General features: G+C 40.5%; 1 protein-coding gene across 21 annotated transcripts in view; it reads left to right on the top strand.

The window, feature by feature from the left end:
* CAMK2G (calcium/calmodulin dependent protein kinase II gamma) overlaps positions 1-26,950 on the top strand; it is a 191,982-nt gene that overhangs the window by 84,372 nt on the left and 80,660 nt on the right. For all 21 annotated transcript variants that reach the window (XM_087702260.1, XM_087702262.1, XM_087702261.1 and 18 more), the window contains exon 3: positions 7,069-7,128. Coding sequence is in view for 16 of the 21 variants with exons in the window: in XM_014060522.2 (XP_013915997.1) it covers positions 7,069-7,128 (60 nt within the window). In the remaining 5 variants the exon portion in view is untranslated. The remainder of the gene's footprint in view (positions 1-7,068; positions 7,129-26,950) is intronic.

Raw genomic sequence — 26,950 nt, 5'->3', positions numbered from 1 at the left:
AGTTAAAATTCACATTTCATTAAAAAGATTAGACAACTATTTGTCCAGGATGATACATGGTCTCATTGGCCAGATCCAGCTCACAAAATCAGTTGCTGCTCCTCCGTGCCATTAACAAATTTTAATTGCAAAATAATTGAATGAATCGGATGCATATTTAAGGAGCTAGGTCTGTGGTGTCTGTAGGACACGGTGGCTCAGTAGCTAAGAAACTGAACTTGTGGATCAGAAAGGTGAGGAGTTTGAATCCCTAGTGCCGTGTAATGGAGTGAGCCCCCGTTAATTGTCCCAGCTTATGCCAACCTAGCAGTTCAAAGGCACGTAAAAATGCAAGTAGAAAAATAGGAACCACCTTTGGTGGGAAGGTAACAAGGTCCTGTGCACCTTCGGCGTTTAGTCATGCCAGCCACATGACCATAGAGACGTCTTTAGACAGCACTGGCTCTTCGGCTTTGAAACTGAGGTGAGCACCGCCCCCTAGAGTTGGGAATGATTAGCACTTATTTGTGAGAGGAACCTTTACCAGATTTCTGTGACAGCCCATCTAAACAGTCATACTTTGAGCAGCAATGGAAAAGGCGGAAATGGGTATTATGACATTTCATACCAAAATTCTGGATGTTGCCCCCAATGCCTTTGGAAAAGAAGATAAATGCAATTTTAGACTCTCATGTGCTTGGACACTTTAAGAAAGCTAATCAAAAGTCTGTAGGCAACACCTTTTGGATCTCTCCAGTGTGAGACTCGACTCTCAGAGAATGTCCAGAAGGAAGCCATAGTTGCTGGTATCAAAATCCAGGTCTGAAACGGGATTGCAATGGCTGGAGATAATACAAAGTGCTTGGAATTAAATGTTGCCTTAAAGCAGTTCAAACTAATGTTATCAGGCACAGCAAAAGCAGCTTTCTATCAGGTGCAGGGCAGGAGAGGCTGAGGTTTTTCACATCATCTAATGTCTGGTCTTCTGAAGTAATGTAGTCCAAATACAAGCTTATCTTCTCAGTGAGAAGTAGATTATAGCTTTGGGAGTCATTGGGATTATCCTGACAAGTATTTGTACTGTATATCTAACTGGAGAAAGGATGCAAGCTTTTCCCTGTGAAATGTTTTCCAGAACGGAGTATACTTTCCCTTTGAGAACAAACAAAGGGATACCTGTTTTGTTTAAGAGAGTGAGGGTCAGCACTTAGCTTATCTTGATCCATTTTGTCAGAAAGGGTGACTCAGTAAAACATTCATCTTTTAAAAACTTCTGTCATCTTTGTCCCATCACATTCAGAAGTGATGCCTTTTTTAATATCTGTTGCAAGTCAAGTACCAGGTCCCAATACTCAAGGCAGTTTTCAACCAACTCAAATGCCTACTTTGCCCCTACATTTTACACAAACAGCACCAGCACAAGCCCCAACAAGTACACAGTAAAAATTAGAGGAACCTTCACACGCTCTCTTTCTCATATTATCTTTCTTCCATCATCTGCCAGCGATGCCCCACACCCATATGCACACATGCATATGTATGCACACATTTTAAAGAGGAAGTTAACAATTAATAAAGACTAATATAAAGTAAGGAAGAAAAAGAAAGCAAAGAGCAGAAAGTGCAAGAAAAGAAAACAAATTGAGGCAAAATAGAAAACAAAAAAGATATAAAGAAATGGCTTCGATATTCTTCAGAGAAGTTATAAGTGCAACTATATTTGAACTCCACTCTCTAAAGTTGCATCATAATTTCTTTCTAATCTAATATCCAGTCACCAATAAATGTAGATGGTATCTTTTCTCCAATGAAGGAAGTTAATTTAGCCACCTCAGCAATTTTACCAACCATTCTTCCATACTGGGTCTGCCAAAACTTTCCATCTCTGTGCATATAATAATCTTGCTGCAGTAATCATATATTGAAATAATCTTCCATGTTTTTTCTAACTGTTTATCCATTAGTCCTAAAAGGAAAAGTTCTGACTTCAGTTGAATATTAACCTTTAAAATCCTCTGTATCAAAGTGTGTATTTGAATACTTTTTAAAAAGCTTTATTACAAGTCCACCAAGCACGATAAAATATCCCTTCATGTTGTTTACATTTCCATTTATACATTCTAGATAATTTTTCTGCCATTATAAACCAACAAATACATCATTAAAAATATCTTTAAGAATATAGCATAGTGTAAATTTCAACCCTTTTCATCACATACTTTCCCATTGGTCCATCTGTATGTTATAGCCAAACTTCTTAGCCCACATTCTTTAACTTCTTCCTGTTTCAAATTTCAGCAAAGGTTTACTTATTTATTTCCCACCTTTATTATTTTGATAAAAATTCAAAATGCTAATATACCTAATACGCCTTTCTCTTCTTATTTCCCTCACAACAACCCTGTAAGGTAAGTTGGGCTGAGAGAGAGGGACTGACTCAAAGTCACTCAGACTAAAACTCACAGTCTCCTGGTTTCTAGGCCTCTACCTTAACCGCTAAACCAAACAGGCTCCCTATTATACATTTTCATCTACATCTCTTTATACATTTTAGTAATTATACGTTCATCATCATTGCACACTTGTACTGTCTTACTTTAAATCCTGTCTTACTTTGCTCTGCACCATAAATCTTTTGGTTCATTTTAATCTTTCTGATAAATGTAAATGGGAAAGCCATTGACAATTATATTCTTCTGCTATTAATTGCTTTCTCGATTTAGTTTTAAATTCCCCTTGATGGCTTTCCAATAATTTCCGATATGTCAACCATTTGTCCTTGTCTGCTGTTTCTATTCTATAATATGCTTCTTGAGCTGAGATCTATACTGGTGTTTTGTGCATAACCCTGGGTTTATATCTATTCCATATCCTCAATATGGCATGTCTAATAAAATCATTTTTAAAATCCAAATTAACTTTATCGTACCATAAATATCCATGCCATTTAAATGTTTAAATGTTTATTACACTTGTATGCCGCCCTATTCCCGAGGGACTCAGGGCGGCTAACAAACAAGGTGGGGGAGGGGAATACAACAACAAACAAAGACAAAAACAATTACAAAAAACAGATTAAAAACAACACAACAGTTGCAACAATTCAAGTGGGGCTGGGAACTCATCAGCCCCAGGCCTGCCGAAACAGCCAGGTCTTGATAGCTTTGTGGAAAGCCTGAAAGGTGGTGAGGGTCCAAATCTCCATGGGGAGATCGTTCCAGAGGGCTGGAGCAGCTTCAGAGAAGGCCCTCCCCCGAGGGGTCGACAGTCGACATTGGCTAGCGGATGGTATTCGGAGGAGGCCTAATCTGTGGGATCTAATTGGTCATAGAGAGGTAATTGGCAGGAGGCGGTCTCTCAAGTACCCAGGTCCAATACCATGTCAGGCCGTGACCAAGAAACCAAAAGTCAAACCACTCACCACCTCACCACCGTCCAGACCTTCCGCACAGCCCTTAAGACCTGGCTAGCCCGTCAGGCCTGGGGATAAAGATAATTTGTCCCCACCCGAATGATGAATGAATGTTGCTTACTATTTTACTTTTATGTATTGTTTGTGTCTATTGTCTGTACCCTCCCTTCCTTATTTTATGTAAGCCGCCCTGAGTCCCCTCAGGGAAAAGGGCGGCCTATAAATATTAATAAAATCCAAAAATCCAAATCCAAACAAACAGCAAAATGCAATTTCAAATGTGGTAAATCCAATCCTCCTCTTTCCTTTATATCTTATAGCACTTCATATTTGACTTATGATTTCCCTCCCTTGCTATATGAATTTAGATGTATCTTTCTGCCATTGTTTAAATGGTAAACAGATGTCAAAATAGTACTATCTGAAATAGAAGCATCATTCTTGGCAAAGCATTCTCCTCAAAGTGACAGTTTTAATTTCTCCTTCTTTATTATGTCCTTCTTAATTTCATTCTAATGTCTTCACATGATTATTTTCAAATAGCAGACGACTTATATTTGTCATAATAATACCCAGGAATTTACTTTTTTCCCAATCTTAAAACCAGTTTTTTTCCCATCAGTTTATTTGAACTTATAATTTCATATTTTTGTTAACATCTTTGGCTTCTGATTATTACAGATAGTCCTTGACTTACAATCGTTCATTTAGTGATCATTTGAAGTAGTGGTGGGATTCAAATAATTTAACAACCGGTTCTCTGCCCTAATGACCAGCCGGGTAGGCGGGGCTCAGTGGTGATGTGACTGGGTGGGTATGGCCAACTCAACGTCACTCAAGTCGATGGGCACGTCGCCTTAGCTGTGACAATGTAATAAGGGTTAACCGGAGAGGCGGTTTCTGTAAGCAGGGCAATAAAGATCAGGCTAGAAACAACGCCAGAGTTTCCTTCCTGCCTTCCTTACAGGATTAGCCCTGTAAAGTGGAAGAAAACAAAAGGAGATTTCTTCCAAAACCGGTTCTCCGGACTGCTTAGAAAGTTAACAACCGGTTCTCCCAAATAGGTGCGAACTGGATGAATTCCACTACTGATTTGAAGTGACAACAGCACTGAAAAAAAAAAGTGACTTATGACAATTTTCTCACCTACAAGAGTTGCAGTGTGCCCAGGGTAGTGTGATCAAAATTTGGAGTCCTGGCAACTGGAATGTATTTCTGATGGTTGCATTGTCCTGGGGCCATGTGACCACCATTTGAACTTCTGGCAAACAAAGTCAATGGGGAAGCCAGATTTAGTTAACAACCATTTTACTAACTTAATGACAGGGATTCACTTAACAACTGTGGTAATAAAGAGGCAAAACATACATAACAAGTGTCTTGCTTAACATGGAATTTTGGGGCTCAATTGTGGTCACAAGTCGAGGACTATCCACAGTCTGAAAACCTGGTAACCAAACCCTTTAACTTCAGCTTTTATTCTTCCCAATGAATCTTCTAAAATCTGTACTTGCATTTCAACCTCCCTGGCCACTCTGTGGCTGACTTCAAAGTGTCTGTTCTAGAAAAAAATGTGACTTTAACTGTCCCACCAAGCAAAGCATTGCTGAAGCCATAGACATAAAGTTTTGAGGCAACTCAAAAGGTCTCAGCGAATACGATGAATTTTTAAACCACTACACTTGTTAACTGCCGAAGATACTAGTACTCTGTGTCATGTGTAGCCTGCATCTGCATAACCAACCTGTGTTCCCTTTCCTCATTCATCCCCATTTAAACACTTAAGCATCCGTCCAGCCACCCTATGCAGCTGATGAGGTGAGTGGCAACTTTATGAGTTGACATTCAATTAGGGCATCTTTCGGAAACCTGACAGTGAGCTCAAACCAGTGGTGGGTTTCAAAAATTGTTCGAACCTACTCTGTGGGTGTGGCCTCCTTTGTGGGAGTGGCTTGCTGCCCATGTGACCGGATGGGAGTGGCTTGCTGCCCATGTGACCAGATATGAAGATGCCGACAACACTTGTCAGAACCACCTTAAATTACTTCACACACAGCACTGGCATGCATAAGAATATGATGTAAACTTGTTTTTTAAAAGGCATCTTTGGTTTGCGTTAAAACAACTTCAACACACACAATGTTCTGATTGCACCACAAACTCAGTAGTCATCCTGACCTTTCACAGAGGCACTGAGTTTTATAAATATGAGCATGATAGTGTAGAATAATCATATACAAGGACCAGTGGTGGGTTTCAAAAATTTTTGGAACCTCTTTTGTAGGTGTGGTCTGCTTTCCGGGTCCACTAGTGGAACCTCTTCTAACCGGTTCAGTAGATTTGACGAACAGGTTCTACCGAATAGGTGCGAACTGGTAGGAACCCACCTCTGGCTCAAACTCACCAAGGAAGAAAGGACTTTTGTTAGACTCCTCCTGTGGTGTTTTCTCAGGCTGATCAAAGTTTTCCAAAGCCTGTTTCAGGCCTCATACTAAAAACTTGATCAGTAACTTGATCGATGTGGGGTTGACCATAATTTTTCTATATGTATCTTCAACAAGGGGCATCTAGATTCCAGTGCTAGCTTGACCATGACATCCATGAAAATCTCAGGCTGTCCTGTTCCCGGAGTTGCCAAAGGGATTAATGAGAGCACACTTTAAAAACGGCAAGGGCTTTATGCATGTTGTCATGATAGGCTCTTATTTATTTTCATCTGGATACTGCAGATTCTGCACAAAACTAAAAACAGTGAGTTGGCATTAAGCTAAATTTGAATCAAAAATAAGCTATGGTTTTTCTTATTACATAATAGCAAGAACAGGGTTAACTGCTGCAGAAGGCAATAGCTGCTTCCATAACTGAGTTGGACTATTTTTGTAGGTAGGTCGTTTGCTTTTGGACTGGAAAGTATAACTTACAAGTTATACAAATCAGTGACTACAGAACAAAATCAAATGGAAGTGAAACCTGTACCAAAAGTCTGACTTTGACATTGGGTTGTGAAGGCATAATAACTATACTGGAGAAGAACATCATAGCAGAACATGGACTGTGGATCTCGCAAGAGCAGTTTTGCCTTCAGTGGCAACTTCTGGAATCTGCCCATCATTTGCCACACAGAGGGCATGAAACGGGAATAGGTGAAGTCCCGGGTAGCATTTTAGCACTGGGCCATGGGAAAGGTAGATGGTGGGAGCGAGGCAAGAGGCAGGTGTTCACTAACTTTCCTACAGGTGCCTAAAGCTAAATCCCAGCTGTTTAGCACTTTCAAATCCCAGCAAATTAATAAGCCCAGGGGAGTGACGTCACCCCACCCACCCACCCACCCCATTTCTTTTCTACCTTGAATTTAAATATCTCTTCTAGAATTAAAAGAATTCAAGCTGGTCAGTAAGCAGAAAATATTCTCTAAAGACTGAAAAAGAAACTTAAACTGGAGCACATTTAAATCAAAAAGATCATATAAATCATTTATTTTTTGGAATACTTCATCTATGAAGTATTTACTATAGAAAGATTGTCTTTTTTAGGATGTTTGCAGATTCTGGGAGAAACTCTCATGCATCTGCTGCTTTTTTATTGGCAGTCGGGGTCTGATTTCTGTTTTAACTTTGAGCATAGGCAGAAAGCAGAAGTCATTAATACATTTTCCTGTTTTCTTTTTCTTTTTCCAGATCATCAGAAACTAGAGCGGGAAGCTCGAATCTGCCGGTTATTAAAACACCCGAATATTGGTAAGTGCCATCGCAACAGACCTTCAAAGGAAATGGAACTTGCCAAAGGTCTTCTCTCGTGAGAGTGGTCAGCCAGAACTATGGCAACCATTTTGGATAGATAGGGCGTGTGTGTGTTTGTGTGCTTTGTGCTGAAGGAACCCCTCAGAAAACTTGCCTTTGGGTATGAGGCATTTCCATCTGTCCTCTGCATAGACAGATCTTTCACCCAAGAAAATGACTGCACCATTGTTCCTCCCTCAATTCTACTTTTCCCATGGGAAAAAAAGACGTGTTGCTAGAATGTTCTGTTCTAACCTTGAAAGGGACCTATCCAATCTCAGAAAAGAAGTCTTTTGGAATGGGTCCAACCTTAAAATGGTTTCAAGTTTTAAGGTCAAACCACTTCAGAATGGTCCTCTTTCGATGTTGGGTCACATAATTGCTTGACATTCTGTGCACCTTGCTGGACAATCCGTTTGGCTTGTCACTGCCTTTGTTTGCCTTTCCTTCTTCTTCCATTGTAATGAAAGCTATGTTAGATATAGAAAAAGTGCTTTTCTAGGTCAGATTAAGCATCCCTGTAGTTCATGCTTCTCTTCCTTAGAACAAACAACATTTCTTCTGGAAGCTCACCAGAGAAAAAAGGTGGTTGTGTGATTTTTGTATTTCAGTGTCTGATCTTTAAAGGAAGATTACTGTCTGGGTGGTGATTTGATTCAGTTGTGCTTCAGAGCTGTTGATAGATCCACAGCCATTGTGCTTGAATCTGTTCTGCATTTCAAAAACCTAGGTATCTAAAGGCTGCCACTATTCCAGGATGGTGTTTTAATTCTTTGTCCACTGTTTTTCACTTTCTCTTTTATTGCAAAGAATTTTGCTTGCAACTTCCAAGATCAGAGAATCTGTATTTGGTGTATTTGCTCTCCTGTCCCATCTAATTTAGAAATATTTCCTTCTAAGTTTTGTTGAAATAAGATTTCAGAAATGTTGCACTGGGCACATTGGGATCCAGTTTAGAAATAATTCTTGAAATGCCCAAAAGAATTGTCCCCAACTTAAAAATGGGGCAGAATTACCATAAATTTAAGATTGGTGTGTTTATAAAAGGACACAGTTGCTTACCCTCTAGATCAGGAGTCTCCAACCTTGGCATCTTTAAGACTTGTGGACTTCAACTCCCAGAGTTTAAGCTTTGCTGGCTGAGGAACTCTGGGAGTTGAAGTCCACAAGTCTTAAAGTTGTCAAGGTTGGAGACCCCTGATCTAGATTACAGCTAAGCAGGTCAGCTTGAACAAAAAATACCAAGGACTTTAAATTATTCTTCCTTTCATGTTCTTACCTCATTCTGTGTCTTGCTATTTCAGTTACATTGGGATAGGATGAGGATTCATGCTCTGAGCAGGAGGTTGGACTAGAAGACCTTGAATGCCTCTTTCAACTCTGTCATACTTTGCCTCCCTGTCCTTCTGTGGTCCCTGGCACACAGGACAGGTAGTTGCCAGAGTTCTGGGAAATGTAACATACAAGTGTACTTAGCAATGTTTGACCTGCCAGTAGGTCTGAGGATAATTTCCCAGCTTGCCTGTCTCTGTCAGAAGTCAGAAGTTACGAAAGGAAAGAAACAAAATCTAAGATGGAACGTCCTGATGATGGAATAAGTTGTTCTCAGCTCAGAATGGCCAGGGTTGGTGTCAGCACATTCTGGGCAGGAATATTTTGTATTGTCCCAGTAGACAACTGTTTTTCTGACAGCAGCCATGTTCTGTTACCTTCAGGAGTTGGTAGCTGTACGGAATAGGGAGCTGAAGCAAAATGTGGTAATATAAACCATTGTCTCGGCACTTTTTCTCGTCATGTCAACAGATAGCAGACCATAGGAAAATGCTTATTAGAAATTGGAACTTACCTACTACCAAAGAATTTTGGAATTAGACTGAAGACTACAAATTGCCTATTCCAATCTTAACTGCATTATTTTGTAAGTCATCTCAAATTCCTTTCAAAATAAAACAAGCAGTTGCATAAGAACATGAAAGGCTAGAAGAGAATTGCCTATTATCTGTAATTTTGCAAATATCTTGCTCATGTATACAGCTTTGCAAGATGGACAGTCTGTGTTTGTCAGATTTATCATGTCTCTTAAGAAATGTTATTCCTCTTCAAGGATGTACACTGTAAAAGACTTGCTTTAGTGAACCAACTTTGAGGTTCAGAACTATGGATATTTAGTGCAATTCTTTTTAGCAGAGACTTGCTTATTTGATATGACTTGCTTTCCCAGAACTCTTGGATTATTCTTTGTTTTGCATTCAGATCAAAATGCTTTTAAGCAAGCATTTAAGTTACAAGCTTCCTAATTCTTGGACCAATGGCTTCTGAATCAGAAGAACTGGTAAAATGTATTTATTGAGATTCCTCTTGTCGGAGTACATTTCCAACTAGTTCTCTATTTCCATATTTTTCATCTTGTGTAACAGATTTATTTTCTCTCCTTTAGAGTAACAGGGAAGCTGATAATAACCCGTTGGAGGGATATAACAAAGTACTAATGAAAACATGGAGTCAAATCATGGTGACGCTTTTCATTTTAACCAAGGAGGAGGAAGAATAGAATTTGTCCCAGTGAAATCATTAACTTTAGCAAACAGCAGGAGGACTGTTATTTATTCTTGAAAACCTATGGAATCCCCCATTCACTCTCACATCCTTCTCGTAGTTCAGAGATTGGAAGGAGGAGAACATTGAAAGAGAAAGAAACTTTAATTTGGGTTTGCTTTAGAGGAACAATTATCATGATTGTATAGTATCTCTGAGTCAACAATTTGGGTTATACCTATTCCTAATTTGTAGTTTGAACAGAAAAACAGGGTGGTCACTAAAGCAGTAGCTTTGTTCTGCTCCTGGATCTTTAGTCTTCTTCAAAATATCATCCATTTTCCCAGTGTTCAGATACATTGCACTGTGTTCCCTTGCCAACAAGTGGTGGCCATGGAAAGCAGGTGTAGAAAAAGGCAGCTCTTAGTTCTATGTTTCCCACCTACCCCAAAGTATCTTAGAATTACTTATAATCCAGAAATGGAATTCCAACAACCTGTCCAGCATTTTGGAAGACATTTCCAAGCTCTTGGAGACACAACAAAAATTCAAGTGCAGCTGCCTGGAAAACTATTCTTACTCATCAAGAGGATCTTGGGTGGCAGGTAGATAATTATGCATCAGAGCCCTTGGTTTCACATATGAACCTTTCCGCATTAGGCAGCTGCTTTTGCCTATTCGCAGCAGCTGGACAGAGACTTGCCTGGATCACATTCTGAGAAGAAGGCTAGTCCAGAAATGTTCCTCTTGAGGATCTGAGCCCTGTTTGAGAATTTCCGGCTTCTTGAGGTTCCAGAACCTCTTCCAAAGAGGTGCTGGGCACATGAGATCTGCTTAATAAGTATTTTTCTGACTTCTGGTGCAGCTGGTGTGTTGACAGTGCCCTGGAGGCGTGCAACAATAAGGATGCTTTGAACAGGCTGGGTTGTGTGTCTAAAATACAAAAATTAATATATGTTACCATGCTTCACTCCTGCCCTTAGTAAATAATGATTTGGCTTGTCTTGCCCTGGTTTCTCTCTAGTTTTGATAGACAGAATTGCTGGAAATTATTTGATTTGTTAGGCCCATTTAAAGCAACATAGGATGAAAGCACAGCATTATCAAATAGATAGGTCATGACTAACTTATCTCATTGACTTCTGTAGGAGTGCAGTATGACTATGCTTTAGGATAGATCCAGCCTACAATTAAAACAAATAAAATTTGCTAAAAATAACCACAATAAAGGCTGTTTGGTGTGAATTACACAAGGATATATCGCAAAATTAATTAGAAGCATTAACTCCCTGCATGTTAGCATTTGCTAACAGAAAAGGCACCTCAGCAATCAGTCATGAAATACAAGCAGAGATTCTGATTAATGTAGCTTTGCATAGAACTTGTTCTTTTCCTGCGCGCTGTTCAGTGAGTCCAAGCATGGGTTAAACTCAGCCAATCTGCCCAGGACTGAATTGAAACTTTAACCATGCCTCTGGTGCTGGTCTCCAGTTTTTTCCAATTCAGTCAGCCCAGTGGATGCGTTTAAAGTTTCTCTTCAGCTCCAGTTATTTGCTTGGCCTCTCTTTCTTTATTTTACCTTGTTTGATGTGTTTCCTTTCTTCCCTTTTTGTTTTAGAGAGTAGGCTTGATGAATTCCTTGGTCTTTTTTTCCTGTTTTTTCTTGCCTTTGCATAGAACTTGTTCTATTCTTCTCCTTTTCCCTCCTCACCTTCTTCATTAGATCAGGGGTGTCCAAACTTGGGAACTTTAAGACTTGTGGACTTCAATTCCCAGAATTTCTCCATCCCAGCATTGCTGGCTGGGGAATTCTGGGAGTTGAAGTCCACAAGTCTTAAAGTTCCCAAATTTGGACAACCCTTCATTAGATGAATAAGGTAGCATGGATCTGGGGCTCTACCTATTGAAACAAATAGGGGAATCAGTAAAGAAGAATATTTGCAACTAAGGGTTGAAATGAGGATCCTTAGTGTTCTCTGACCTTGGTTGATTTCTTGCAAATATTTCATTATCCTAACTAGGCAACATCATTAGTGTTGATGTTACCTAGATTGGGTAAAGAAACATCTGCAGAAAAAAAAACAAGCTCAGGGAGCAGCAAGGACCTCTCAAGTAGGGAAATGAGTTTGGATGCAGAGTAGTGGTTGTTTTCATTTCTTCATAGGCTGAAAAACATATGGTAGAGTTGACTTTGTCTTATTAAGGGTTGATTTAAACAACGTTTGCCCTTTTTAGACTTAACCTTGCCTAAGTTAAACTGACCTCTAATTTCCCCAACACAGTTTTCCTCAAATTCTTCCTCTTTGGATCAGTTGTTGGCCATTTGTAAATAAAGGCATTGCCCAGTCAGGAGGGACAGTTATCCATCTTGGCAAATGTGTTGCAGGAGTCCATATTGAAGGAGATTTTCAGGTCATTTACTTTCAGTCTAATCCAACTCAACAGGGAACAGGGTTACTTCTGTTGTGGGGAAAATAAACGAGGGAGCATGTACAACACCTTAAGTGGTACAAAGTAAGGGCAGAGTATAATCAAATAAATAACCTGATACCATCTGAAAACCTTCTACAGTGCTATTCCATTTGGGAACAGTTGTATTACTTTTTATGCCACCTAAACTTTGCCTGTACATTTATATTTATATAGTTTCCTGATTATTTATTCACACATAAAAGACAATTCCTTGGCTTTGCTGTCCTTTTGTTCTCCTTTTTCTTCCATTTTTTCCTCTCTCCTCCAAGAACTAGAGTGTCAGTGTCATTCCCCCACTCCCCTTGATTTTGCTCACAAAGGAAAGTTCAGCTTAGGTTGCACTGATGGATCCATTATATATGGCTCTTTATCTATGGAAATTCCTAAGTATACAAGTAGCATTTAGTAATGAAGCTTGTTATATACCCCAACTTGGAATGCCTTCTTACATTAACACTTGTCAAATTGTGAACTATATTCGTTTTTTAACTGGGAACTTGGAATTATAGCCAGTTTGATACATATTTCCATATCTGATCGAACACTAGTAAGGATTCATATTAAATCTTACTTAGTGGCGATAAAAGCGGCAAAATGGCAACGTTTTCCCGCTCTTATCGCATCCGCAGATAACTGTCCAGCCACCTTGTTTAGGGTGACCCGCTCCTTACTTAACCAAGGAGCTGGGAAAGACTCCTTGCAGGGTAGGGCTGAAGAATTTATTCAGTATCTGCAAGACGGGCCTGGACTCTGACTGGGTAGATTCGGGCAAGTCGATGGGGATGAATCTTGTGGAGACCATCTGGGATGAGTTTGATCCTGTGACCCCCGAGGGCATGGACAGGATTATGGGGAGATTCAGTGCTGCTACTTGTGTGCTGGACCCGTGTCCCTCTTGGTTAGTCTCGGCTTCCCGGGAGGTGACTTGAGGCTGGCTCCAGGCGATTACCAACGCTTCTTTGAGAGAGGGGTTCTTTCCCACCACCTTGAAGGAGGCAGTGGTGAGGCCCCTCCTTAAGAAGCCTTCCCTGGACCCAGCTTCTTTAGCCAACTATCGTCCGGTCTCCAACCTTCGCTTTGTAGCGAAGGTTGTTGAGAATGCGGTAGCACGTCAGCTTCCCCAGTCCCTGGATGAAGCTGTCTACCTGGATCCATTTTAGTCGGGTTTCAGGCCTGGATACAGCACAGAGACGGCATTGGTCGCGTTGGTCGATGATCTCTGGTGCGCCCGGGATAGGGGCTGTTCCTCTGTCCTAGTCCTATTAGACCTCTCAGCAGCTTTCGATACCATCGACCATGGTATCCTACTGCGACGACTCAAGGGGTTGGGAGTGGGGGGGCACTGTTTTACGGTGGTTCTCCTTCTACCTGTTGAATCGATAGCCTCCCATCGTCCAGTGCGATCCCACAGAGTTGGCCTCCTCAGGGTGCCGTCGGCCAGACAGTGTCGACTGGTGACCCCCAGGGGGAGAGCCTTCTCTGTGGGAGCGCCTTCCCTCTGGAATATAAATCAAATAAACCTCAAACCATATGTGATGGTCATGTTCATACATTAAACAAGTTTTGAACCAAAATCTTTTAAGTTATCCTGTAAGAATATTCAAAAAGAGAGAAGCTATTTCCCTGTGTTAATTCTGCTATTAGCACCTAAAGCTTAACATAGAGCAACTTTTTCCTAATAGTTGCCCTTCAAGTCATAGTTCATTTACTGCAGAATATGGCAGAGCAGTGAATCAACCATTAATGTAGAATGGCATGGAAGAATTAGCTTAGTCAAACTTCATCAGGGGAAGTTGAACAGATGTATTACCTAGGGCAGTAATGGTTAACCTTTTTGGCACTGAGTGCCAAAAAAGGGTGCCAGAGTGCCAGAACCTGGAAGAGAGCAGCTGGCTGGTGTGCATGTATGCGGTTGCCAGCTACTCTTCTGGGTTCCGTCGTGTGCATGTGCGCCAGACCCCGAAGAGCAGCTGGTGATGGCATGTGTACCCACAGAGAAGGCTTTCTGTGCCACCTCTGGCTTACCATCACGGTCCTAGGGGTATAGTTTTTATTGAATTTTGAATTTTAACTGAATTTTATTGGTATAAAAAAGTGAATCCGAGAATATTTAGTGTCTAAGGATAATTTATGGATTGATTCCTTAGCATCATTGGGCGAAAGGGGTGCATTGTTAGCAAACTGCACAATGTTTGTGTATTTGCAATGTTGATAATGATGGTTTAGTTTATAGTTTTACTCTATTTTTCTGATTTTAGGGCTTGTATATGACATGTATTTTGGGGGGGGGGTTGAAATCTCGACCCACAAAAAGGGGGTCACAAATTCCAAGATATCAAAATCAGGGCCATCCGATTTTGAGCTTGGATGAGAAGACGATGTGTTTCTATCCGTCGTGCGATCTTCCTTCTGCAAGTCTGCCTGTGGGCTTATAGCTGTAGGCTGAATAATGTAAACAGCTGTTTTACACTGGCAGAGCTTCCCCAGGGATTTTTGCTGTTGTTCTACCAAGGATGAAAGGTACTCAGGACTAAAACTGGGGCCTCTTTATAGGTAAAGCCTGTGTTTTACCACTGAACTTTGTCATTTTTCCAATTTGGTAGAGTCGATGGAACAGCATTGTTTAGAGTAGATGAACAGCAACTGGCTCTGTGACCTAAAGTACCTACCTGCTTTCAATGAACAAGGGGGCCAAGCAGCCAAATCATAACTCCGGTTCAGAATATACACTGGAAAAGAAATTCACAAAGCAAAATGCATTTCCTAACCTTGAAATTTGCAGACAGTAATTTTTAAGTTGCATTTAAAATGAAGTGAGGAACGGATTACTTTAAGAACAGCTTGAAAAATACAATTCTAATAATTCTACAGCTATCTCTCTTCAGCTTCTCCATCACCCAGCTTGCTCTCTGCTAAGCCAGCCTCTGTGCCTCCTGCCTTCTGCATGCGCCACTCAGTTTTTCCCGTGTGAACCAGCCATTGCACAGAAGGCACAAGAGCATCTATTTAATTTCTCTTTATAACAAACACCGCTTGAGGCTTTCCCGGTTCCTGCCTTGAATAGTGGTGCCCTTGAAGGGTCCCACAGCTGCCGAAGAGAAGGCCCGGTTGTCATGGTTCCAGGCATTTGTAGGGCAAAATAGTCGTCTCCTTCCCCTTCCCTTCATGGCGATTACCAAGGCCTGTGATGCAAAATGTTTCCTAAGCAGCGGATTGTCCTGCAGTGGATGGTCAGGGAGTACAGAAGAAGTTGCTTGGGATAGGTTTGTCATCTCCCCTTTTTTAGCAATTACATAACTTTTAGGGCTGAGCATTTCTCAGGTATGTTTTTAAGTGAGTAGATTCTGCCATGCTCCAGGGAGGGAGAGCTCCGATGAATAGAATTAGCACGTTCTTTTTGGAGTCTGATGAATCGTATTTTTATTTCTTTTCTTTCCTTTATCTCAACTGTGAGGCTGATGGCAGGTGATGAAATGTTGCTCCTTTTTTCTCTCCCTTCTTATTTTTCCCCCTTTTTAAAGCTGGGTAGCACCTACATTGAGATTGTCATGGGAGGCACAGTGATTGTTTCTCTTCCCTTGCTGAAATTTTGCATTTGTGTGTCTGTGGTGTTTCACTTTTTTAGTGTCCTTCAAATCTTCTGTGTCTGTTTCAGCATGGGCAAATGTGTGTGTGTGTGTGTGTGTGTGTGTGTGTGAAACAAAGAAATAACTTTTCCATTTACTTAAGTTACAATAAAAGATAAAGGAAACATTACATATTGTACTGGTTTCTCCTTGCTAGGCATTTCCTGATACAATTTGCTAGAATGGAAAGGACCCAATTACCTTCAGGAATGACCACAGACACTAATTCATTCAGTCCTTTCAGGGGAGGCATTAAAACCCCATATTTCTAGGGAACCTTGTGTTCCCTTTGTTCCCCCTAACTTGTGTAAAGTAGCAGGTAGTTCCACAGCTTAGCTGAGTAGCTGAAGACTCCGCTGAGAGTCGAGGGGAGCAGTGGTGGTATGCTGCTGGTTTGCACCAGTTCGGGCAAACCGGTAGTGGCGGCGGCACAAAGCTCCACCCACCCACCCTGACATCATCAAGGACCTTCTGCGCACATGCTCCCGCTACCGAACTGGTAGTGAAGAAAATAGAATACCATCTCTGGAGGGGAAATGGCCCAGTCTGTATTATATGTGGAAAGAACCCAATTGTTCATGATCAAGAACTGCACCCATATTGGAGGAAGAGGAGGAACAAAACTCACCTATTGACTGCCATGTTCCCCAATCAGGCCTATCTGGCATCCGAGTCTCTCTCTTGATGCCCATTGCTGTTAAAGAGATATCGAATTTTGGGCTTGTTTCCAAAGCAGCCAATTGCGGCCTTGCCACCAGCAAGTTGTGCACAGAGGGAGGCAATAAAGATGACGTAGATATTTGTCAGAAATGGTGGAGGGTCTCCTGCTTGAGCGGGGAGTTGGACTAGATGACCTATAACCATGATGGTGAACCTAAGGCACGTGTGCCACAGGTGGCATGCAGAGCCATATTTGCTGTCACTCGAGCCATCAGCTTCAGCTGATTTGTAGCCTCCTTGAAGGCCGGGAGAGTCCATTTCACCCTCCCCAGGCTTCAGGAAAGTCTCTGGAGCCTGGGGAGGGTGAAAAACAGGCCCAACAGGCCAACCGAAGTTCAGAAACGAACTTCTGGTTGAAGTTCAGAAATGAACTTCTGGTTGGCCCATTGAGCCCGATTTTTGACCTTCCCAGGCTTCAGGAAAGCCTCTGGAGCCTGGCTAGGGTGAAAACGTCCGCCCCATGCACGGGGGGGGGGGGGGGGTGTCATGCATGCATGCATAGGTAGGTGGGATGCATTGAATTGTGGGTGTGGGCATGCACACACAATAGCACATGCATGCACAATTTTGGCACACCTTTACAAAAAGGTTCACCATCACCAACCTATAAGGTCCCTTCCAACTCTGTTAATCTGTCTGTTAAATCTTCCCTTGTGCCATGCAAGCTGTAGGTCTCTGAGAAATGAAGTGTGATCCTTTGCCAAATGTTAATCCCACAAGGATATTGGTCCCTGGATTTTGGACACATTCTTTTAAGTTAGCCCTTTGGAGATATCTTGTTGCCCTAATTGTTGCCCTGTGATGTACCATTTGGCCCAATTGAATGTTACAAACAGATAAAAGGATTCTGATAGCATATAGATTCTTTCTTCCATGCAGTTGAGTCATTTATTTATAAAATTTCCAAGGACTGGCTGTTGGTGAATACTAGGAGAAGGAAGAACAACATCCTAATTTCTTAAAGAATTGTTATTATAATACGTACAAGCGTTGATCAATTAGAATCAAAGGTAAAGAGTGGGACAGAGGGTCTAGTCTTCAGTGGTATATATGGGGTACAGGTATAAATGGACACCCAAGAGAAATCGCTGCCTTGTCATCAATTCATGGAATATAAAGAGGATGGTTGTAATAGTTTAGAGTTATGTGAATGCAAAATGAAATTTCTTTTCAATTTTGTTTGTGTAATTAAATAGATCAACACTTTTAACCTCTGTGAAAGCAAACACTATAGTCAAATTGCTTTATTTTCTAGGTATCACATGTTTTAACATTCAAAAAGGTATAAAATTTAATTGAACAATTATGTAGTTAAGCTCGGTTAAACATGCACTATTAAGCATTTAGCCAGTTTTGTGTATGAGTAAAGATCAAGCCCCATCTTCCCAGTTTAATCTCTCCTTAAGGCAGCTTTTACTATACCTCAATATGCATATGTGCTAATACTGAGTGGTTAATAAAAATAAGAGCATATGCTATGGTACATTTTTCTTATAATTATGTGAGATTGGGATTTTGAGGTAAGGATTTATTCTATTTACCATAAATATGATATAAATATGAATTAATATTTATAGAATAAAACAAAAGAAATCATACCCTGCTTCATTAAATCAATTCATCAGAAGTTCAGATGAAACTATCCACATATTTGGAATGTTAGCACAGAGGAAATTATTCTAGCTGCAATAAGCTTCTCTTAGTAAACCCTGTTCTGGACTGGAATCTTGTGAAAAACATGTTAATTGCTGCATGGTAACTTAGTCAAGTCAGCTTTCTTCTTGGAATAGTCAGCTTGATGTCTCCAGAGGGTTTTGAAATCAAAACCCATAGCCACTTATTGATATTTCTAGGTTAGATTTGTGGCTAGATGACTGGGCAACTGCTCCCTCAGTAGCCTGAGATCTGCATTGCAGAAGATTAAATAGGCATCCTGACTATTGTTCACAGATTCTCCGTCTAAACCAGGGGTGTCCACACTTGGGAACTTTAAGACTTGTGGACTTCAACTCCCAGAATTCCCCAGCCAGCTGTGAAGTCCAGCAGTCTTAAAGGTCCCAAGTTTGGACACCCCTGGTCTAAAGTTTAGTGCAGTTGCTAAAGCAAAAGCCAGAAGCAAAGAACCTGAGAGTAGGCAAAACCATGTTATACTCTCTCCATCAAAGCCTAAAAATGAGTAGCAAGAGGCCCATTACTTCTGAAAGTAGGTTGGTTTTCTGTACTTTATTGTCATGCCTTCTGGAGTCTTGATGAACTCTATATCACACCCATGTCTTGGTGAAGCTTCTGTTAAGATTTTGTTCCTTAAATTTGTCTTCATGGCACATGTCGCAACAGCTATGAACATCTCAGAATGATGGGTTATGGCAGTTCAGAAACAGCTCTTTTCAGTTACCCCAGGCTAGATCCTCTCTCTTTCCCAAATTAATATAAGCTTGGAGAGGATACAGTACAAGCAGTGCATTGCTTTCCTTCTAATCTCATTCCTCCAAGTAAAGAAATGAACCAGACCATGTATGGGAATCCTTCCAGACTAATTCCGATGATCTCTGCTGCTTTAACTATGCAAACAAGGCGGTCCCTGATTTAACTGATTTATTTTAATTGGGAATAATGGAAATTAACAGATCAATAGAAAATTACTATTTAACTCAGCAAAAATAGTTTTGCATCAGAACAAAAAAAATGCAACACTTTTCTTCCATAGTTGTCCAGAACATTCATTAAACCAGAAGTATGCAAAAGGCATATTTTGTGACTCATCATCTTCATCCTCATTATCATCAATCAGTTAGAATAGAGCGGGGAGGAAGCTTTGAGGTCTTCTAGTCCAACTCCCTGCTCAAGCAAGAGACCCTATACCATTTCAGACAAGTGACTGTCCAGTCTCTTCAAAACCTCCATAATGCAGCACCCACAACTTCTGAGGGCAAGCTGATCAAATGGTTCTCACTGTTAGGAAGTTCTTAATTCCTGGTTGCTTCTCTCCGTGATCCATCCATTGTTTCTTGTCCTGCCCTCTTGTGCTTTGGAAAATAACTTGACCTGCTGTTCTTTGTGGCAACCTCTCAAATATTGGGATACTGCTAATATATCACCACTAGTCCTTCTATTCTGTAGATTAGCCAAACCCAAATCCTGCAACTGAGGTTCATACATTTAAGTTGTTGTTTTTTGCACCTGTTCCAAAGTCTTAACATCTTTTTGTGATGTGGTAACAAAAATTACATGCAGTATTCCAGGTGTGATCTTACTAAAGATTTATAAAGCAGTACTAATACTTGCTGTGATTCTGATTCTGTGCCTCTGTTTATACAACCAAAGATTGCATTAGCTTTTTTGCCTGCTGCTACGCACTGTTGGCTCATGTTTAACTGATCATCCAACGTCCCTCTCACAATTACTGTTTTGAGCCAGATTTCTCCTAATCAGTATTTTACCATTGGTTTTTCCTGCCTTGGTGTAAAACCTTGCTTTTCTCCACATTAAATTTCATCTTGTTGAATAGGGCTCATTGTTCAAGACTGTCAAGATCTTTTTGGATCTTCTGGGGTGTTGGCTATTCCCACCACTTTAGTATTTTCTGCAAATTTGATGAGTTCTCCTTCTATTCCCTCATCTAAGTCATTTATGAAGATACTGAAGAATAATTGGCCTAAAATGGAACCTTGTGGTACTCCACTGCTTACTTCCCTCCATGTAGATGTAGTACCATTAAGGACAACTCATTGAGTACGATTTGTCAGCCAGTTACAAATTCATCTGATGGTGATGCTGTCTATCCCACGTTTTTCTAGTTTATCAAGAAGTAGGTTGTGGTCTACTTTGTTGAATGCCTTGCTGAAGTCTAAGTATACTATGTCCACAGCATTTCGCTGGTCTACTAATTTAGTCACTTTATCAAAGAATGAAATAAGATTAGTTTAACATGATCTGTTTTTAACAAACCCATGCTGGCTTCTAGTTATAACTGTATTTGTTTCTAGATATTTGCAGATCTGTTTTTTTATTCCCCCCCTTCCCCAATATCTTCCCAGGTATTGATGATAGGCTGAGTGGTCTGTAGTTTCCTGGGTCTGCCCGCCCTCCTTTTTTTTGAAGATGGGAACCACTTCAGGTCTTTTCCAATTCTCTGGTAGTTCCCTGGTGCTCCAGGATTTTTGAAAGATATGGTACAATGGTTCTGCCAGTTCTTTCAGAATTCCTGAATGTAATCCATCAGTCATCCCAGTAATTTATATTCAGCAAGATCAGACAGGTGTTCGATTATTATTATTATTTTCTTGCTTATTTTAATTTTTATTTATAGTCTGTTTTTTACAGTTATGTTTTTGATCAATTGGGCTATAGTTCCTTTTTGTGTGAAGACTGATGCAAAAAATTACTTAAGCAGTTCTGCTTTCTCTCTACTGCCTGTTACTTCCTTACGATCTTCTCTTTTTAGTGGAGTGACTGTTTCCTTGACTTTTTCTTGTTATTTATATGTTGAAATAATTTTTTAAAATTATCTTTGACTTTCATTGCAAGTCTTTGTTCATCCTGAGCCATGGCTTTCCCGACTTCATCTTTGCAAATTCGGGCTATCTGCTGATATTCTCCCTTAGTTATATGTCCCACTTTCCAATTTTTGTACTTATCCTTTTTGTCTTTCAGTTTATCAAGAGAGATATTTCTGCAACCATGTTGATTTCTTCTTAGATTTCTTGTTTTTGTTTTTCAGTGGTATTGTGCTGGACTACTGAGCTTTTATGATCATATTTTTCAGAGTTTGCCATGCTTCTTGAGTTCTCTTTTTTAGGATTTTTATCCATGGAATTTACCTTAGGGTCTCTCTGAGTTTATTAAAATCAGCTCTTTTAAAGTTGGATTATATTCTGTTGCTTGTATTTGCCTTATATTGAATTTAATATGACATGGTCACTCTTGCCCAGAGTTCAGGTGACTTCAACTTCTTCTGTATTAGTAAGAATTAGGTCCAGTATAGCTTTACCTCTAGTTCCCTCTCTAACTTTTGGATGACAAAGTTGTCAACTAAGTTGGTTAGAATCATCCTTCTAGCCATTGTCTATCAACTGCAGGATGAAGGCCTTTTCCACATGTTTCCAACCAATATGGTCTTGAAGTTTCTGTTGGGCCTGCAATACTTGCTGATGTTGTTTTAGATCTCTTTTGTGGGTGCTTTTTATCAAGTGGAATCCATTCTATGACTGTCTTAGTCCACTTGCCATCAATTCTTACTATGTGACTAGCCCATTTCCATTTCAGTTCTTTTACTGTCTTGATGATATCATGTATGGTTGCTCTCTAATCCATGTGCAGGTCTTTTTGATGCCGAGCATGTATCTTTTCCATGGCTTTTGCGCCACTTGTAGCTTTATCGATTGTGAGGTTAGTGTCCATGTTTTGCTGGCATATGTTTAAACACGTAGCACACACTGATAGAAAATGTTTCAGGCACGGGGAGGTTATTCTTGAAAACGATGCTTAGCTTGCCAAGCCCTGCCAACCACATTGGCAAATATTGGTAATTAATTTTCCTTAGCTAAAAACTTCCAATAATTCCTTGGAGCTTTCAGAAGTTGATGCATAACATATTTGCTTTTCTTAAGCAGATCTTTTCCTTGAAAGGCAGACCCTTGCCTTTTGTCTTGATGACATGAAGTTTGTTTTGGCATTCAGCAATATGGATGTCCCCTAGATGCCAGGAAAGAGTTAGTGTTTTCTGTAGTTCTCTGCTGCCATCTAAGGATTGTCTACATTTGTGTTGCGTTGCAAGAAGATCTAAACCTTACATCACTCATATTCCTTGTCTGGGATGCAGAGATTAAGATTTTTTTTAATGTGCTAGTTAATTTACCGTCTATATGTCACTAGGGTAATCTAGATGGGCCATGGCTAGCTATTTGAGCAGATTCTTTCTGAAAAATTATTTGTATTATACTTTATGCTTTCTAAGACAAATGTTTAATTAAAAGCTCAGTCTTTCTGGAATTTCTGGAACTAGCAGCTAGAGAAAAATCTGACCCTTTTAATATAATCATGAAAGCTGGGGGTGGGAAGCTGCGCTGTCCTTGACAGATTTTATTTAAGAGTGTATTTTTACTGGCAGCTCTGTTGCAGCCCTGCTGGCAATGCTTGGCTGCTCAGCCTGTGGTTGATGATGTGGGCTGCTCCCAGCCTTTTCTCTCTGTGTCCTGGCTGTGTTAGCATGAGGGGGTTGTGGCCCTCGGAGGCAATGGATCTAGTGGTTATATGGCTTGCATGCAGCTGTATTTCTTTCGCTTAGATCATGTGAATCTTGTATTTTTAGCTTCAGCATATCCCAATGCTGAAGGTAATATTTTGAGAAGTATGGAGGATTTTTTTTTCTTTTTCCCATTCAGTCACGTCGATTTCTAAGGCACTGCCTCAACAAGACTCTGCAGTTTTCTTGTTAAGATTTTTTCAGAAGTGATTTGCCATTGCTTCCTTTCTAGAGCTTAGAAAATGACTAGTCCAAGGCGACCCAGCTGGCTTTGTGCCTCGCATGGGAATAGAACTCACATTATCCCAATTTGTAACCTGATGCGGTAACCACTATACTGATCTAGCTCTCAATTCATGTAATTCATTTTAATTCCATTTCTCCCATGACCAGTCAGTTTTCTGCAGCCCCCCCCCCCCAATTCCCGGTTCATCATAGTGAATTGTGAGAGAACCAGAACATCTCCTCCTAGAGTTGAAAAGGCTGATGGCTCTTTGGCAAGTACCTGGGGCAATGGATCTCAGTCTGCGGTCTGTGGACCCCTTAGAAGCAGCGACATTATCACGGAGAATCCATGAAGGCCTGCGTGGTTTAAGCCTTGAGATAAATTTTGGTGGTCTGTGGCCAAAAAAGACATTTAAAGGAGGTCCATGGTGAAGAACACGGAGAACATGGAGAAGAGCATTAGGCTCTTTTCCAGTGAGGAAAGCAGCAATAAGCCCTGGCTTGTGGGCAATAAAGTCCTCAGGCAGAGCATTGCGGACAATCATCTCACATGATGTAACGGCGAGGAGGTCCATGGTGAAGAACATGGAGAAGAGCATTAGACTCTTTTCCAGTGAGGAAGGACTCCCTGGAGAAGAGCCTAATGCTGGGAAAGATGGAGGGCAAAAGAAGGGGACGACAGAGAATGAGGTGGCTGGATGGAGTCACTGAAGCAGCTGGTGTGAGCTTGAATGGACTCCAGAGGATGGTAGAGGACAGGAAGGCCTGGAGGAACATTGTCCATGGGGTCGGGATGGGTCAGACATGACTTTGCAATTAAAAACAATAACAACATGGTGAAGAAAAGATTGAGAACCACCGATTTAGAGAATATGATAGAAGTGACTTTGATTACATGGCTATTACCATCACTCATTGAAAAAGACTTCAAAAAATATTATTGTTGCTTGGCATTACTGTATAAAGAATTAAGATCTCTGTTTTCAGCAGTGCTTCTGGGGCGTCCATCATTTGCAGTCCCAGAGCAATTCCAGTACTATAAAATCCGCCCACGTCTTGGGTGGGCAGTAGAGGCTGTTTACTCTCATAGGTTGTTGTTGTTGGTGGTGGTGGTAAGAGTTACCCTGCTGCACCATTGCTACAGCAAAAGAGTTGTCAATGACTTTCATGAATGGAAGTTTAGATTGTTGAATTTTAAGTGAGAGCTTAGAAAGGATTAAAAAGCTTGGGTTTAATTTTGTTAATTGGCTGGACGTGCACGGCTCGTGGTGTGTTTAGCTTTGCAAATAATACTATAACCCAATTAATGCTGGGATTAGTTGAACTGAGATTTCAGCCCTAAATAGCCATGGTGGTCTGGGGTTAACTAAAGGTTCCCCAGCCATTCTAATAGAAGCCAAAGGGCAAGTCCGCTCCTCCTACTATTGGTCACAGAGAAGAAATCAAAAACAGCCCCTGAGTTGCTCTAGGAATCTCCTCTCACTGTTCCTGCTTTTTACAACCTCACCACAGCCCCACTTGCTTGTGAGGCTGGGAAGAAAGGGGGCAAGAATGAGGAAGCCCCTTCAGCTCAGTCAATCTGGCAACTAATTCTGACTGGACTTCCTGTTTTTTTGGTTTTTTTAAAACTTTTTCTAAAAAAATATTCTTTAAAGCCGGGGTCTCCAGCCTTGGCAACTTTAAACCTGATGGACTTCAACTCCCAGAATCCCCCAGCAAGCAAGGCTTCCAGGCTTAAAGTTGCCAAAGTTGGAGACCCCTGCTTTAAAGGGTAAGGCGGGATAATCACTCAGTCATTTTTGCAAGAACTTGCACAGTATCAGAAATTTCTGGCTCTTGTTTGACCCAGCCATTGTGGCTTATTTGCTGTTGATTTACCAGATAAGTAACATGTAGTCCGTTCGGGTCAACTGAGCTTTTTGACATAGCTATTGATTTGCATTGTTTATCTGCTATGTTTACATGTATTTAAAAAAATCAGTAAAACTCTATATGAATTCCATTTGAGTTTTGATTTTGAATACAAAGATAATGGAAACAGTACAGATTCACACCCAATTATCTGAAACACCTCATGTAGTAAGTAGTCTGTGGTATTTTTTCATGGGCAGAACCAATTTTGAAATTGATTTGACAAAGATGTTTGTCAGGATGTAATAAGATGTGCCGAAATAGATAAATTTATGAAAGAAATACAGGGAAAGGAAGTGTCAGCCTCTGCTTTGCTGCTGCTTCGGCTGCCATTGTAAGGGGGGGGGGGAACGACATGGTATTTGGGAGGGGAATCATGATGTGCTGGAGGAAGATTCTAGATGCTGACCTGACCATCTTACTGCGCATGTGGAGGAAGGGAGTTTCCTGCCAAGGTTAACTGTCCGGCATTCCATTCTGGTGATGTCTTTTGAAGTTATCTCCCACCTGACAGTTGGGTACATTATAATTGGACTATGGACTGGGGTGCCAAGGGGAAGGGATTGAATTATACATGATATTCTTTGCTTTCGCGCCTAATTAACCAGATTCAGCTTAGCTTTGCTACTGTTCGTTTATAATTAGTAAAAGTACACTTGATTTCAAACAAATGGAGTTGAGTGGTTTCTTTCCTGATTATTAAATGAAGACGCATCTGACAGGAAGAATCAGAATTCTATCGGATATGGGATAATTGGTATAGTTGGATGGAGCAAAGGAATAAAAAAAGCAATGAAAAAATAGAATAACACTCAAAAATAATAATTATGAGTAAAACAAGGGGGTCAAGATTGGTGAATTCAAATCAGGATGATAGCTGGAAGATAGACTGTAGAACCCTAAAGAAAAAAGGAAATGATATGAAACAAAAATGGGTGTGTGGAAATACCATCCCCAAGAAAACATGAACTGGGATCTAAAAGAGACACCTATAACAATAGAAAAAGAAAGGAAGGGAAGAAGGAAGGAAAGGAGGGGAGGAAGGAAGTAGGGAATGGAGGAACGAAGGAAAGGAAAGGAGTGGAGGGTAGAAGGGAGAGGAATAGAAGGAGAGATAGTAGGAAGAAGAAGTGTGGAGGAGAGGTAAGGGAAGAAGAAAGAGGTAAGGGAAGGTGGGTGGAAGGGAGAGAAAAAGAAGAAGAGGAGGGAGGAAGAGAAAGAAAGAGTAGGAGAGAAGGTAGGAAGGAGAAGCAAAAGGGTAGGAGTAGGGAAGAGGTAAGGGAAGGAAGAAGGGGATGGAGAAGAGGAAGGAAGGAAGTAGAGAAGGAAGGGAAGGAGAAAAGAAAAGAAAGAGAAAACAAGGTGGTGTCTTAGCAGGTGCGAAGGATGGTAAACAAAGCATTTTAAACTATACCTTATAACCTTTCAAATGGAATAATAATAATATAAGAATGGCAAAGAAAAAGAATAATTATGTGAATGTATATCTATAACTGTATGTAAGAGAATAAATGACAGTAAAAATATAAAGCATAATATAGGTAAATAATATTTGGTCATAAGTAGCTAAGTTTAAATAAATTAAGAAATGTACATAAAAATGGATAACGAATAAGTAGATTATGAACGCAAGATAGAAATGTATAGTAGGGAAAACACTAACTGCAAAGAAACCGATTCGGAACTGCGGTATGATATATGATGGAACTTATTGTTCCTATGTTGTTTTTAAGTTATGTGTTTGTTTTTGTTGATGTGCTTATGTGTTTAAAATAAAAATTTATAAATATAAAATAAAAAAATAAGATGTATTTTTTTCCTTCTTTTCATTCCTCCCCCCCCCCATGTCTCCATTTGAACACAGTATAGGTAACTGGGATCTGCATTGCTTGTGAGTGCGTATCCTCTGCTCTTTCCAGTCTCAGTTGGCTTTGTTTGTTTTTAGCAATCTTGCCAACAAGCTAAATTGGCTGTATAATGCCATGGTGACACCCCTTTCATTATGTGATCTCCATCTGGATCAATTACATTACCAAATAAGGATAAA

This window comes from Thamnophis sirtalis, unplaced genomic scaffold, assembly GCF_051295495.1.
Source record: "Thamnophis sirtalis isolate CommonGarterSnake01/CBP01778 unplaced genomic scaffold, rThaSir2_p1.2 scaffold_15, whole genome shotgun sequence".
NCBI classification, from domain to species: domain Eukaryota; kingdom Metazoa; phylum Chordata; class Lepidosauria; order Squamata; family Natricidae; genus Thamnophis; species Thamnophis sirtalis.
This window is presented reverse-complemented; position numbering and strand designations above follow the sequence as displayed.